The sequence below is a fragment of the Macrosteles quadrilineatus genome, unplaced genomic scaffold (genome assembly GCF_028750875.1).
Source record: "Macrosteles quadrilineatus isolate MER2022 unplaced genomic scaffold, UCM_ALF_1.0 Scaffold_6__1_contigs__length_79288215, whole genome shotgun sequence".
NCBI classification, from domain to species: domain Eukaryota; kingdom Metazoa; phylum Arthropoda; class Insecta; order Hemiptera; family Cicadellidae; genus Macrosteles; species Macrosteles quadrilineatus.
Genome location: NW_026542599.1, coordinates 74348935 through 74365168, shown reverse-complemented (window position 1 = coordinate 74365168; position 16234 = coordinate 74348935). Strand labels below are relative to the sequence as shown.

At 35.6% G+C, this 16234-nt stretch overlaps 2 protein-coding genes across 2 annotated transcripts; one reads left to right on the top strand and one right to left on the bottom strand.

Annotated features, from left to right (window-relative positions):
• The first annotated feature begins 671 nt into the window (after window positions 1-671).
• LOC128997244 (dynein light chain Tctex-type protein 2B) lies at window positions 672-10157 on the top strand. The gene is made up of 4 exons (XM_054422856.1): window positions 672-918; window positions 5316-5509; window positions 7944-8030; window positions 9996-10157. Exons 1-4 carry the CDS (start codon window positions 772-774, stop codon window positions 10072-10074), a joined length of 507 nt encoding a protein of 168 aa, XP_054278831.1. The 5' UTR covers window positions 672-771; the 3' UTR covers window positions 10075-10157.
• Window positions 10158-10419: 262 nt separating this feature from the next.
• On the bottom strand, window positions 10420-15140 carry LOC128996811 (probable protein BRICK1-B). Its single transcript, XM_054422291.1, has 3 exons — window positions 14880-15140; window positions 12844-12926; window positions 10420-11231 (listed from the first exon to the last, which is right to left on the bottom strand). The coding sequence occupies exons 1-3, from the start codon at window positions 15010-15012 to the stop codon at window positions 11205-11207; spliced, it is 243 nt and encodes an 80-aa protein (XP_054278266.1). The 5' UTR covers window positions 15013-15140; the 3' UTR covers window positions 10420-11204.
• Window positions 15141-16234: the final 1094 nt, after the last annotated feature.

Here is a 16234-nt window from a genome sequence, read left to right as displayed (position 1 = left end):
CATGGGAAAATCATAGTGCTCAGGCTCAAACTCGACTAAACTTAAGCGTGCCATAAAAACAGCATTCTGATTCTTTATAAAAGTATAGAGATGACAAATCTAGGGAGTGTCCCTGAAAATATGTATTTTACCTGGTGTTCAGGGGCACTTCCGTATTACCAAAAGGTACATACACATCGTGATCGGATATCATGTGTGCTTATATAAGGCTGAACGCACACCGCCTGATGGAGCTTGAAAAAAAAAGTGACAGCCAATTTTCAAAGTGAATAATGATTATTAATCTACAATCTTCAATCATCAACATTATAAGGGTCTGTCAATCTTCGATTACCGGCACAAACAAACCATAATAACACACTTGGGGTTTTTGGTTTAAAGACCGCTTTACAGAAATTTCGTTTGCGGGTTGATGAATAATAATATAATGTGGCTACAAAAACTAAGAAGGAGTTTAGCCTGTATATAATTAAAGATAAAAGCAATTTTGTCTTTGGGGTTTGTAGTAAGAGTTTGTTAGATTTTATTAACATGACACCCGTAGATGCCTGTTGTTTCAAGCATAAGTACTGCACTTCGAATTGTTGGGTGTTCACTATATTGGTCCCTTGTTATTATTTTATACATGGAATGCTAATCTACACATGTGACAACACTATCATATTGATCAATTTAACAAATATTTTTGTAAACAAATCATATAACATTTTGACTTGGGATAAATTGCTCATTGTTTTGTGCTTTTTATAAAACCAGTTAACTGAACAAAAAATGGAAATCATATCAGAAGAAATAGACCGTTACAGTTTACAGTTGTCAGAAGATGAATATTCTGAAGCCAAAGAAGAACTTACCATTCCAAGCGTCGATGTTCCTCTCGAAAAACTAAAAAGCAGCGGAGACAAACAGTGGGCAAAGGTTGGTGGAATGATAAATACAGTACATATTTTGTCTAACAAACATTGTATACAGACAGTACACTTAAATTATTGCGGCCTTCCGTTGAGAACCACATAAAATTTAAATCCACACCATTTACATGCGATGATGATGTTGTAAACATTGTGTGAATACCAATTTGGCACAGTTCTCACCGGAAAACCTAGAATGCAGTGATGACAATAACCGCTTACGAATGCAGAATAAACAGTGCGCTGTTAATCGATGATCGGCTTGAGAAAATTAACTAGAATGCTCATTTTATACATTAGTAACGCAATCTTACCAGTCTCAAATTGAAACAAGTTGTTAACAAAAATGATATGTTGTTCACTCAAATGCATTCTTTCATAAGCTGGGCAAGTACTTATAAAAACTACCCTTCAGAATAGTAAATCTAAGATTTTTAGAACATTATTAATATTTGTATCATCAAGCAAGACCAATCAGTTACTTACTGAACTACATTAATCCCGAAACTCCCCTCTGTATATGAACCACAGACTATAGACCATTATTATGGTATGGTCCATTATAATGGTCTATTATGTGATATATGATCCAACATTGAAATATCCAGGACGAACTTAAATGAGAACAATGCAAAACAATTTCGTGGTTTAAAACACGATTGTGTATAAAGAGGACGGATCGACCTCCAGTTCACGGGGAAGAGTCACGCGACGCTCTGAGATGTAAAATAGGCTAGAAACTAATTTCGCATTGTTCCTCCGACTTGCAGCCGTTCTATTTACTGTAACCACGGGAATTACTTCTCAAATTTTATAGATTTTTACTAATGAGTAAATCAATCGTAGGGTTTAAACCTAACATATCGATATCCGGAGATTTTAACATTTCACTTATGGCGCTGTCTATCGACAGTCATTGCAATTGTCGGATGTGCGGACTTCATCGACCGATCGGCGACCTTTGCCAGTTTATTCGCGAGGACGTTTCTCTCCGAAGCTCTTCCCATAGTTTTAGACACGCTAGCTAATATTTCTGTGCTCGCGAGGGGGCGCGAGCTATGTCGGTGTCAATCATTGTGCCTAGTACAACACTCTGGCCAGCACGCCATCTCCCCGTCGTGCTGAGGACTGAGAACTGACTGAGTGCTGACTCCAGTCGGACATGAATTTTCCGGCGATCAGCATCGCTTCGGCTACGGCATGGAACAAGAGGAGACCAGCGCCGTCAGCTCAGCCTCCCGCCGAGGACCCGGCGCAAGCGAAGGATGTGAGTTGGGGAGGTCTTAGAAAAATAAGTGTTTGTGCCAGGTAAATATGTGAGGACCCGGCTCAGGCTCATATGCGAGTGTTGAAAGTGGTGTTTGACTTTTATGCGTATCACAAAAACATATAAGTAGGGACTAGGAAATATTCTTCCCCCTTGATGGGAAAACAACTTAGCAAAATCTGACCCATAGTAATAATATAAGATGTGCTTCAACCCTTTATACACAGATTAGATATACAATTGTATGACAATCTGAGTGGCTGTAGTGCCGGTACTCGCTTTTGAATCTGAAAGAACCGGCTCAAATTATCTTTCAAAACAAATTTAAAATAAATTCTCAAATCTCGGAGTCGATATTAATTATGCAAAACAAGTCCAACACAAGAGCGACTTTAGATAGTCAAGACTAGGGTGTTGGGCCGCTCCATTACAAAAATTTGAAACAATGTCAATTGCGCAAATACACACACAATTAAAAAGTGCTTATTTACTTCATTTAGCCACCAAAACTATTACTAACGTATTACACATTTTATAAACAAATTAGGCCCTATTGGCTTTGTTCTAACATATTCCCTTATAGATTTTCTTCTGCGACAGGTTCGTGCAACAGTAACGTTTAAAATTAATAAAGAATATATGTTGATTTACGTTTAATGAGAGGAAACTTTTGCCGGGTTTGTGGTCTTTTGATGGATATGAGGTGAACAAGTACGCAAGACTGTAAAATCCACAATTCACCCCCAAAAAAGGAGACCCCGGCAATTAACCTTTGGAATTAGCTATAATTTTCAGTTATAAATAGAGATTCTCATATAGTATTTCTAGGAAAAATTATTTAACCGTGCATTTTAAATATATTTACAGAGTAATTATCACAATTTAGAACTTCTAGGGAAAACAATAATGATAGAATAGCAGAATACAAACTTTTACATTTGTATTTGTAGTATGAACTGATATTTTCACAACTATGTCAATCATAGTTTCTAATAGGATATCTGTAAAATATTTAAAATATAATTTAATATTGCATAGGTTCTAATATTTGCATTAACTATAGATGACAACGTCAAAGTCCTAAAATACTATTATTTGGTTTTATACCGTTTTAAAAGCCACCACTTGAAATTATGAAAGTTAAAGATACCTACAATTTTTAATCACTGAGTAAATGCTAAAAAATCTATTATTAGTAGGGAAATTCTAAGTGGTATCCGATATAATCCTCAACTAAAAGGGTCGCCATCTGCTCGAAACGAGTTACTTTTGGTCGTAAAGCCAGCCGACTGTAATTTTAAATTATTGAACTCAAAAACTACTATGTTGACAAGCTATACACATGACTGTCATCGTGATTTACGAGCAAATAACGTGCCACTTAAGATTTTATATATATACATAAATGCTACTAATGCCAGTCAACTGGCATGACGTGACGACCAAATAACATGTCGCACAACAACAATGTACCCTGAAGAATCAGTAATAGAACAATTTGCTGTAGGATATAAACTGACCACAAAACCCCTGGTTGAACACATCTGACATGACTCATAAATAGTCGTATCTTACTCTGTATTTACAATTTAAATGTTGAAAATATTTGGAATTGAAAATGCACTCGAAGAATTAAGGATTCCACTTGTGAACTGACAGACAGTATTGAGTGCACCCACAGAATTATGCGACTGCTTGTTTCTGAACAGAACACGTACATTATTTTGTTTTGACAGTTTGCTAGATTGCTCTAGTTATAGTTCTCGTCTGCACGATAGCAGCAGTGGGTTAGTTGATCTATGCCTATTGCCTATGTTATCGACTGGTGGGGTTCACACGTAGTCTTGTATGCCTATTATTCGCGGAAACTTGGAATTTTACCATAGATTAAACATACTCCCTTCCTTTAATCTATGCTTGTAGATAAATCCATCCATGGATAAAAAATTCTCCCCCATGCTCCACAGTGAATTAAAAAACAATTAAACCTCTAGATGAAGATTTTCTTGTGTTTTAGTACAGTAGAGACAAGGGGAACATACTCTTTTGTCTTTTGTTGTAATTACGTTGTAAAGCATCGATTATGTTTCAATGTATATTGATAACCTATATCTCATACATGGGCATTGCCTTATCTTTATTTGTTTAGTCGGTATATAATTATTTCCAAAAAACTGTTTTCATTTTTGAAGATCAGACGACTTGGAGATTCCTAAGTGTGTTTGGCAAAGAGTAGTTTTGCATTTTAGGAAATTATTTTTTTGTGTAGGATATCTCATTACGAAGAAACCGCATTTAGATTTGGAAGTTTTTAGATTTGATCAACACGAACATAAATGTTCATCACGCAACCGCTACTAACCACCGACTATGGGGAAAACTGTTCATTTTATAAAGCCTAATAGTGGTGGCTATGGACACTTGGAATGTACAGTACTTTTAGTTTTTAGCTGTGAGTAAACCACAAATTTAGTATTGACGTATTTGACGGTGACGGTTTGTAGACTGACACCGTAATTTTCCCGCAAAAGTTGTCACAACACGTCGAGGATTACTTAAGTATTTTATTGGTCTCCCCCCTCTGAAAATATATTTTATATATCCAATTACTGGTTTACGCCTTTTATCAACTAACGGTCACAACAACAATAACGTAAACAGTGGGTTATTTTTACATTCTATATACTCTAAGATATAATTTGGAGTTTGATATTGTTGTCATCAACACGTACCGTGTATACGCAGTACCTAAGTAGGCATACTTCAGTTAGCATTATCCCTGAAATGTTCTTAGGACTGGAATTTCTATTTATGAAATATATTTAGCATGGAGACAGTTTTTATTGGTAGTAAAAATGTCTTTGCCAAATCAGCAATTTTAGACTGAATTTGCATTTACAAAATTTAACGTAAGAAGTGAAGGCTTTTCAATTTGTAGAAACATTTTAAACATTATACATTTCACGCCGTACATGATTGCCTTTATTGATTACTCACTCTAAACTTTCAAAACTGATTGTAGATTTCGATCAATCAATAAATACCGTCGAAGGTCGTGTTTGTCGCAGCTTGTACGGCCTGTCACGACCTACAACGGCCAGGTCGATACAAGTGTATTACTGTAGCACTCTGTGCAGGTGGTTCGCTACATGAACACGTACCGGTTGGAGTCCAAGAGGCCGTTCAACGTTGAACACGTGACGGCGCTGCTCAAGGAGGTGTTGACTAGAGATTTGGCAACGGCGCACTACGAGCCCAACAACATGACCAAGATGTGCGTCAACCTGGCCGGGGAGATCCGCAACAAAGTCAAACAGCTCAACTACGACAGGTAAGACGAAGTGACGTTGCAAGTCGGACAAGTGGTGATTCGATGAAGTGGCATTTCGGTCAAGTGGTCGGTCGATCAAATGTACTTCCACGTTAAATTGTGTGTACGGAAATAACAACTAGCTTTCTAGAACTAGATATTGTACACCATAAGTATGGTCTGTTAGTAAGAAGATCTAACAGAAATTGTTGAACACCGTGTGTTATTTATTATACATCCAATATGACACCGCCCCTTGTCACGTTAATTAATAATTGCTAATCAATAAGAGTATTTAAATTTGATATCGATTGCCAGGACGTAAATGGTACCAAGAATTTGTATTTATAGATATTTGGTTTTACCAATACAAATACAACTCCATAATATCGCCTCTTTAATATATGCATACGCAACAAGCTGAGAAAGTAGGCCTAATCAGAAGTCCAAATCAGAATCTTTATTTAGAAGATTAGCCATTGCATGACATACAAAATATGCAGGACAACCGTCAAGAATACCTACTATCTTTGACTATTAATACTTCAGTCATTTCATTAAACCTCTGTCCTATGACGCATCAACCAACGATACACGTAGGCCTACATCAAACAGATAACCCATCTTTGCTTTTTAAGTGACAGTCGGTGTCGTAGTACACTAAGATTTTCTCTCAATTGCACATACCGGTACGAACTGACTATCAAACAAATTAACACAACACCAGATTGATTTTTCTAAGCAGACGAAGACATATTATTTTACAAATCTCACATTAATGTACAAATTAGTTGTTTTAGGTGCCAAAAATATACGCATTATATAATTTAGAGGTCCTCGTTGAAGCGAAGCAACATGTGGGTGGATTGAACGACAATACAATAAACTAATCAGGTTGAGGGGACACTATCTAGGTCAACCATTCACTAGGTTAGGTCAGTGACGCCATGTCGTGCAAGATTGTGCGTGTTTGGTCGACGTCAGGGCTCGGGCCACGCACCTTAGCGTGATATATTACTTTCCAAAAGTGCGATGTTGCCCTTTTGCCCTGAGATATGTATCTTGATAGACGGCACGCGGGGTCCAATCCGAAAATGCGTTTCACACGATATATTCAGGACATGGTTAGTGGAAGAGCTATAGAATGGCTCTAAGGGTGTCCGTAAATTATGGTTAAATATTTTAGTACATGATTGTAGAGGTAGAAATAAGAAAAAAATTTATAAAAATTATGTCTTAAAGTGCTTAGTTTTCCGTCTGTTTTTGTTTTTTACATAATTTAAGAACCTCCTAAATCAGAATTCAAACTTGGTATGTACATGTGGTTACAAAGATATATTTCGGTATTGAGTATCAAGTTTCTAATTTGTACCATTTCAAAATGGAGACAGTGTTTTTAGCGAATTTACCTATTATAATAATAGGTGGGAATAAGCTATTATCGTAGTACAGTAGCCTACTCATGGTAAGACCTGGGCGCGGGACCGATTTTTTTTTCATTTTGAGCTCCCTAGAGGCCAAAAACACCATCCGTTCAAATGTATATATATATATTTATATATATGTATATATGTGTCCGTTAGCACGATAACTCGAGCAAAAATGATCCGATTTTGATGAAATTTGGTACAAACGTGTAACCCTACGTTTATTCGAACGAATTCGCAATCCAGCATGATCGGACCATGGGAACAGGGGTTTACAGGGGGTTTTATGGGGTAAAAATAGGTTATTCCCATTTTTGACCCAAAAAACATAAAATTTAGCAATTTCTTTTCAAACCATTTTGTAGAGCTTAAAAAAACTAATAATTTAGTATATTGAAGCGTTATTATGCGCCTAATGATTACGGAGAAAATTCCAAACAATTTTAAATTTAAAATTCCCATGTTATTCTTATGGAGAATAAGTAAACTGTTGTAGTTTGCTTGTTTATGAACATATTTTGATCAAATTTGGAAAATGTTTTTATTTCTTACTAACTATTAACATTTTACAAAATAAAAAAAAACAGTTTTACCCTCCCTGATGCAGCAAACCTAAGTACTTGTTAAACTAATTCTATTATTTGTAAGTAGACAATTCAGTGTAAATCCAATCAGTCAAATGGAAATTCGCTTAGCCTGCAGGTTTGCTGCGGCGGGGGTATTTGTTTTTAAAACTAAATATCTTAAAAACCATTAATTAAAAAAAATATCTTATTAACTCTGCATGATAAAGATTATAAAGATTATTATACAATAAAGAATGTGATGATCAGACAACTATCAGTGGAGAAATTGCAGCTTTTCAGAATAAAAACGCTCACATTTTTAAAATGTGGTCTGAAATATTCATAGTCTGTGAAAATAATCATTAGCTATTCATTGTGTAAGCTTAGACTACTTTAATATTGCAGGTACTCTTATTTAGATTCAGTACTGTCGTCAATATTTAATTATATTATTTTTTCCAGATACAAGCTTGTCTGCTTGGTTCAGATTGTAGAGAAACACAGACAAAGTGTCTTGTCTACAGCGAGATTTCTGTGGGATACAGACAGGTAATACTACTTGAACACGTGTACTATTTAGTACAACGAGTAGTGTTAGTTACAGTAGGTCGGTCCTCAATCCTTCTATATTCTCATACAAGTATTGACTATAGACTATAGTGTAGGTGGGAAATCATTTTTGGCACCATTGCAATTCTTAATAAATGTACAATAAAGATAATTTTACTTTGACTTTGATGGGTGCAGCTCTATCAGGTGAGCACTGAAAAACATTGTATGACATAGGTTGAGGTAGATATTCTCTTAACATGTTCGCGGTACCGATCGCCACATATATGCGACACTGCAGTCATTGCCACGGAAGGAGGTATACATTTTTTACTCATCTAGACCGGGTGTCTCTTGGTTCACATTACATGCAGACTACGGGCCAGTGATGCAGCAAAGTGAAAAGCAGTTTTGCCAACTATCATATTACATCACTACACTAATCATTATATCCACAGACCAAGTGACGTCCATATGCGACAGACATCTCCGTAGACCGCTGCAGACAATCCGGGGGTAGCAGATTTTTATCCCCCTGGAATTTTACCCCCTGGGCAAACGTGACGTCACAAACCAGGGGGTAAAATTCCGGCCGCGAACTTTTGAGTTTCGCGACATCAGCTCGATGGATTAAACGCGGAATTAAACATAAATTTTCACGCTTGTGATTTTAATCAGAACACATCAAATTATAAAAACCTAGAATGTACGGCCCGGATTTTTACCCCCGGAATTTTACCCCCCGGATTTTTACCCCCCGGATTTTTACCCCCTGGCCAGATATATAAATTAGTGAGAATGATTAATTATCTTCATTCAGTCTTAATTTAATAGTAAACATTTTATTATTGAGTAGCTTATCTTATTTTATTTGTAACATTAACTAATCGAACAGGTTTTTAATTTTAATTTTGGGATTCGAGTATCAGGATTCGATCTTTGAAGCGAACTGTTGGTTAATATGATCAAAATAAAACAGCAAATTCTGTTTACTTAGTTGAGATTAAAAAATAAATAAATAAAGACAGGCTACTAAATAATGAAATGTTTACAATTAATTAAAAACAGAAAAAAGAAAATCAATCATTCAATTTCTAAAATCAGCCAGGGGGTAAAATTCCGGGGGTAAAATTCCAGGGGGTAAAAATCCGGGGGTAAAATTTCGGGAGTAAAAATCCGGCCCGTACATCTTCAGTTGTCTAAACACTAGTTATATGGACAGGGGGTAAAATTCCGGTTTTTATCGCTAATCTAATTAATCACGCTTTGACTATTTTCATTAGACTTCCAAATCCGCGGGGGTAAAATTCCGGCCGCGAACAAACTTTTGGCCACTCAGGTTACTACCTCATAGTGACGGCAGCTTTGCCCAGGGGGTAAAATTCCAGGGGGATAAAATTCCGGCGACCCACAATTCGGAGCCTTCAAATAGACCGTTACGAAGACATAAACTTTTTAATTCCATTGGGACACTGACGTGAATATGGGACATTGGGACGTCAGTCTATGAGTAGAAACCGGTCGTTGCATAAGTGCGTCGCTGGTCCATAAATGTAGTAGGCTACTTATATAAAGTCAATGCTACTATTGTGAACGTTTTAAGAGTAAGTAAGCTCAAAATTTATATTAAGAGGAACTTGGGAGGATATTGGGATAAGGTTAGAATAATAGTAGGACTATTCTTGGGCATGGATGGTTCTAAAAGCTTGACTCGCCCTTTTTAATCAAACCTTTGATAAAGTGGCGATTCACACAAAATTGGTGATATTAACATGAACATATCTGCATAGTAAGCTATACAGTTGAGGTTTTTAAGAATGTCTAGTAGCAACACAACTTTGCTGAGTAGAAACATAGTATTGGGTTTGCAAAAGGTTTGCTCTTAGCACACAAAACAAATCATTTGAATTATTGTTAAAAATAATGATGAATCGTTTCTAATAATCTATAATTAATTACTTTCAGAGACAGCTATGCTGTTTTCAGTATGAACAACGCTCACATCGCTGCGATGGGCTGCGTGTTTGGGATCTACTACGAGTGACGCTTCCGACCCCGCAATGATTCACCAATCACAAAATCTTGTACACATATATATAATTATTGTTATATAGTTGTAAATATTTTAGTGTATAAAATGTTTAATGTAACCAAAGTTTGATTTATTTTTTATTGTGTACAATAAAACCCTATCTTATTGTTTTAAACATTTTTTCATACCTCTTGAAACCGTCTGACGTAATTTTATCAAAACGATCTTAAGTGGAAAGGAAATTTATATTTCATAATCGACTACATTTACCTCTGGACTTGTGCATGAATACTTGCATCCCCTAGGTGCAATAGATAATTGCTATGATTTACAAAGGGTGAACTGTATTTATAAAACATTTTTCAGTATAAGATTGTATTTATTTTGTATATTTTAAAACATTTATAGATTTGGTGCCAGCCATCAATTACAATATTTTTTAAATGTGTGAGAGTAGTAGATCACAATGCATTCATTGTCAGCTATTTATATCAACAGTAGCAATTCATAGTGCTCAGTGATCAATGATCACCAAGTTTTCAAATATTTGCAATCACATGTAAGAAACATTCAAATTAAGAGAACAGATTCAACAATCATTCTTACAGTACAGCATATTATTTGAAATGTTTTCTATTTTTTACCCAAATAAATACCAAAGGCAATTATACACACAAATATGAAACTTATGTATAGATAGTATCTTTCTATTGGAGCCCTAAATTCATCCACTGAGATTTGACTCTACACTTGTAGGCCTACTGTGTTTGAATTTTGTTATTGACAAACCATAAATTATTACAATAGTCATTTGTGTGACTTTAAAACTTAAATTTTCACAATTGAGCATTAACATTTTTACAGGAAATCTGTTATTGCATCATAGAATCTGGGATTTCTCACTGAAGTTAATAATTGGCAATTCTTATCGTTTACACTTGTAAAAATGTGAGTTCTCTAAAACTGCTTATCAAGATCTTCATATTCCATACCAGCTTTATACTATTTGTTAGGAGTGACCAATTACATACATAATGCCAATGAGATGATGGTATAAAATTATTAAACACTACAGTTCATACATAAAGTTCCAACCAATATTTTCACTGGTTTTCAGTATCTTGACTGAGTGGAAGAGAAGATCAGGTCAACGTCTCACCTTTGGTCACCTAAAACAGGAAAACGTTTAAACATAAAAGGACTAGGGATGAGCATCGATAGCCAATGTTTTTAAAATATCGAAACCTAAAAAATGTTAATAATACAGAAAATGAAAGAAATGTTGTTGTCAATGGGTTAGTAGAAGAAATGCTGCATTAAGTCAATCTTACAAATTACATTGATGCTTCATACGCAAGTTAGTTGAGGAAAACAGGGTAATGAAAACAGGGCATAAAATAACATGTTAACTGGGCAACACAATTGTCGCCCAGTGCTGAGATTTTGTTGCCCAGTGACTATGGGGGGTGCTGGCAATTTTTTTTAATGATTCACATATCAAATGTATCGGAATTTAAAAAGTAACATTATGTAAATAGTTTAGAGTATTGACCAATGGTTTTGAAATTGTGAAGGGAGCCTTGGCCTGTTACAACGTTCTAGAATTTGTAATTAAGTGAGATTAGGCTATATGGACTATTTACAAGCAAATATAATCAAAAAATTCAATAAAAAGGCACATAGAAATGTGTGATTTTCACTTAAAAATTTCTGATGGGGGGAACCCTCGGACCCCCCACTAAGTCCGGCGCCACTGTCGCCCAGTGAAAATCCCTTAAAATATGCTCTGAATGAAAACATGGAGTGGCTAAATAAATATAAATTCTGTAAGCGTGCCAACAGTTTATAGGAAATTGTCTCAACAAACTAAGTTACTTTAGCCTAATACCTTTCTGTTAGGTGTATTTTAATCTAATCATCTTATTATGTCCCAATGATGCTTTCTATAGGCACTACAGGAAGGTCATGATAATGCTTAAATGTTTCTTTAATTATGCTTAGAATAATAACAACAACAAATATTCCTAAATGAAAATTAATTAAAAAAAATATTGATAAGGTTAGGGTTGAAAATGTTAAGATACTCGATATAAAATACCAAGTTTAGTTGCCACACAGATTGCTTATTTCTACAACCAAAATGAACTTGATGATACAAAATTCTGGAGAATATAACACATGTTTTCTTAACTTGTAGAAATTTGAGGTGATAAGTGTGGGAGGAAGGTTTAAATTGCTAACAGTAAAACCAAATTTAAAAAGAAGAACTATGACGATTCCCCGATCTACGGATTGTGGTGAAGACATCGAAGGTAAAAGGTAAAAACACACCCAGCACTATCGTTTTCAATGAACTACGTTTTGAAAACAAGGTGTGAAGGTTTAGGCTATGTCTATGTCCGTAAACAAATAATATCTTGTGGATATTCAGATCAAGTATAGAAAAATTGCAAACTGTTATTTAATTCATTCCGGTATGTTTTTTCCTTCGTGATGGCATTATTAATGTTATTCTTAGGTTGTCGGTTACTCATCACTAAAATAAATTAATCATAACTAGAGGCTGAAGATGAGTTTTGATGTAAACTTGAAATATACCTCGACAATTTTTAGTAAATTGTGATTAATTTATTTTAGTGATGAGTAACCGACAACCTAAGAATAATATTAACTGTTATTTAGTTGTGTTATTGAACGGTTTTTTTTTTTAAGCACTGGTGTCTTTTCTTAAATATTCCAAACAGTCTGCACAGTAGTAAAGCAATATAGTACTAGTCTCACCCTCGCCTCTAGGTATTCAATTTTCCTCTCCAAGGTAGTTAACTTTTCATTGAGGACAGCTAATCTTGAACGACATGACATATCTGAAAAAAAAATACAGATAAAGCTAGTTACCTAGTATCTGTACATGAAAAAAGTAAATGGAAGTCTTCTCTTTCCCGGGGATAAATGAGTTAGTAGACTTAGTTAGTTACCTTTCAGAGTCCGTTGTAGCTGCTACCTGTTTGTATATATGACGAGGTCCAAGCGACTGACAATCATAAATAGGCTATGTGATATCTCTCAATATGACTTACGTGATCATGACACAATTAGCATCGAAACCAACTCATTTTGAGCTGGGACGGAAATAAAAGGTACTTAAATAAATCATTATAAGTAGTTAGTTCATTTAAGTATTTGTCTTACCAGTTCAGGGGCAAACCACAACATTGAGTACAGTAGGTAACTTAGTCTACCTTTTTTCCATCTGACATAGTGTTGAGTATCGATAGTCGATATATTATAATTGTATATAATCAATGTTTTTGCCATCGATAGTTGTCTTCTGATATATTTTTAGTATCGATATTTTACTCCGATATTGCGACTATCGATATTTCACTCCAATATTTTTGTTAGTACCTAGCGTATAAATTAGTATAGGTATTTATTCCGATATTTATTTTTTACCATGTCATTTTGTTTGACTAAATATCAATGTTTTTCTCCGATATTTATCGATATTTTGACTTCGATATTTTTTTGACATTAGGCCAGTATGACTAGGTTATCGATGTTACTGGTTCGATGTCCCAACACTAATCTGACATTAGTTAGCATTGGTCAAGCAAAGAATTTTAGAGAGTCATATTTAAATTTTAAATAGGTATCTTTATAAAATCTTTGAAGCAAACAAATTGAAGCTAAATATTCACAATGTGCAGCTTATTTGGATTTTCAAACAGAACAATAAAAAGGAATGCAATCCAATGAAAATTTAAAAAAGTACAATAAAAGTGGTTTAGGTATAAAACCTTTACTAAAGTCGGGACCACGTAAGTTTGCAGTTGGTGGCAGCCAATCACAAGACAAGGCTAGTGTGACGTTGACACATCGCCCATTGACAACACTAATATCAGCTGGTATCTAGGAGGATTAGGCTGGTATTATTAGATTTGGCAACACCTCACAGTTCTCATTGATTCATTCAAAACCGTATGGTATATAGGCTCCTCCCTAAACTGCAAACTTACATGGTCCCAACTGTAGGGAACCATTCTCCTACTTTTAGTCCTATCTAACTTAGGCTTCCGGTTTTGACTCTTGGAAAAAGACTTCTTCTGACCACAAAGGGTCACTTTCAATTTTTGTTAGGCCAAGTTTAGAGATGAAAACATACGCATGAACATGGAAAAAGATGACAAAATTAACCATTTGGGTACACTGCCATAGGGACTATCTGTTGGCACAAGCAACCAAATGAGTAATATTGATTATTCGATTGTTTAATTCGATATATCGTTTGGTTAGTTAGGACAATAATAGGTTTTTTACATACCTCAGTCAAATAGTCCAAAAATGGTATTGCTCAACAGCTTACATGTTTCGTTTTTTTTTTTTTACGAGTTGCAAGCTTTGATAATGTTGTCTTCGCAACAAAACATGTAAGCTGTTGAGCAATACCATTTTTGGACTATTTGACTGAGGTATGTAAAAAACCTATTATTGTCTTAACAATATAGTCCAGGAGCCGAAAACATGAATTTTGGTTAGTTAGGTTAGGTTAACCTTACCTAACTAACGGAACGATATATCGAATAATCGATATATCGATCAATATTACTCATTCAGTTGTTGGTGCCAATAGATATGGAAGTGTGCCCAACCATTTAGCCAATGATGTAAACTTAAATGTGCAGACATGTAAACAGGAAGGCGTTTTCTAAAGACTGAGATTTTTTTAAATGATTTAACTTATGGCAAATATTGTTGAACAGCTAAGAAATCTTGATCCTTAAATTACTATGAATTTCCAAATTACCATCACTTCTTACCAAATGAATTGAGAAAATCTGTGATTTTCTTGATGCTGCCAGTTATAACCTCAATGTATTCACGATTAGCCCAATCTTGCTGAATTTGTTTTTGAACGGCTTCTCTTTCCCTTGGAATAGCAGTCATCGACATAGTGCAAAAATTAGTATCCAAGAAGAGTAAAAGTTGATAATATATTATGAACTATTAAATCAAACAAACAACAATATTGTTTACAACTGAAAAAGTGACAGTAACAGTCAGTGACCCTCCTTCTTCCTTTCACTCACTTCAGTCACTTCACTTCACTCCAGCCAACAGCCAGCAAACCAAAACCAGCCCTACTTAACTTATAACTCAATCCAATCTAATCTCAATATTTATCTTGTTTGCCTGAAGCAGACTCGGCTGATATCATGTAGCCTAAAAGAAACTCTAGACAATCACATGACTTTTGCACACTGACTTTAGATTACCAAAGCTACTGGGTTTTATGGTTTTACCATGGATAAAACCATTGACTATTGGATACTGAAGTTGTTGTATTAATAGTCAAAGATAAAACATAGTCCCTATCTCTTCCTTATGGAACAGCCGAAACCAATGTTATCGTTAGTTCTCTATGGTGCACTCGAGGTCGTATTTTGCTTACAATTTGTTTTTTTTGTTATTAATTTAAAACCTAGTAATTTAAAACCCCGTTTAACCAAATAAAACGATCTAATCGACGACCTATGTAGAAGAGCTTATAGGATGTTGGGTTTCATCACTAGGTCGACTCGTGGTATGACAAATCCTCTCGTATTAAAGACTCTCTATTCTTCCTTTGTGCGTCAGCTCCTGGAGTATGCCAGCCCTGTCTGGTCCCCTTACCACCTGGGTCTGATCGATATGTTGGAAGCTGTGCAGAGGAAGTTCGTGAGACTGCTGGGGGTTCGTCAGAGACTACACTACAGGGAAATTCCATTTGCTGAACTGCAGGCTGACTTTTTCCTCACTGACCTTGAAGTGAGACGCTGTACATAGCACCATTGACATAGCACATGCTGTTCCTGACGAAACTTGTCAATGCCCAGCTGGACTGTCCAATGCTTTGTCACAGTCACAAGTGGACTTCCGCCTTCCATCCAGGACTCGATCGCGTGACTTGTTCAGCAGGTGCCATTACCAGCGTTCCTACTACTTCCACGGTCGAAGGTCCACTGGCAAGGCTGACGAGGCTTGGGAATGATCTCTGCAACATGGTCGACTTTTTCAACGACAGTTCAGCTAGAAGACGGGTGCTCGCTACTCCCCAGCATATAGCTGATGATTGATTCGGTAAATTGTATTCCTGTACTAGGCTTAGTCTCTTGTTGCACTTGTACATAAGTGT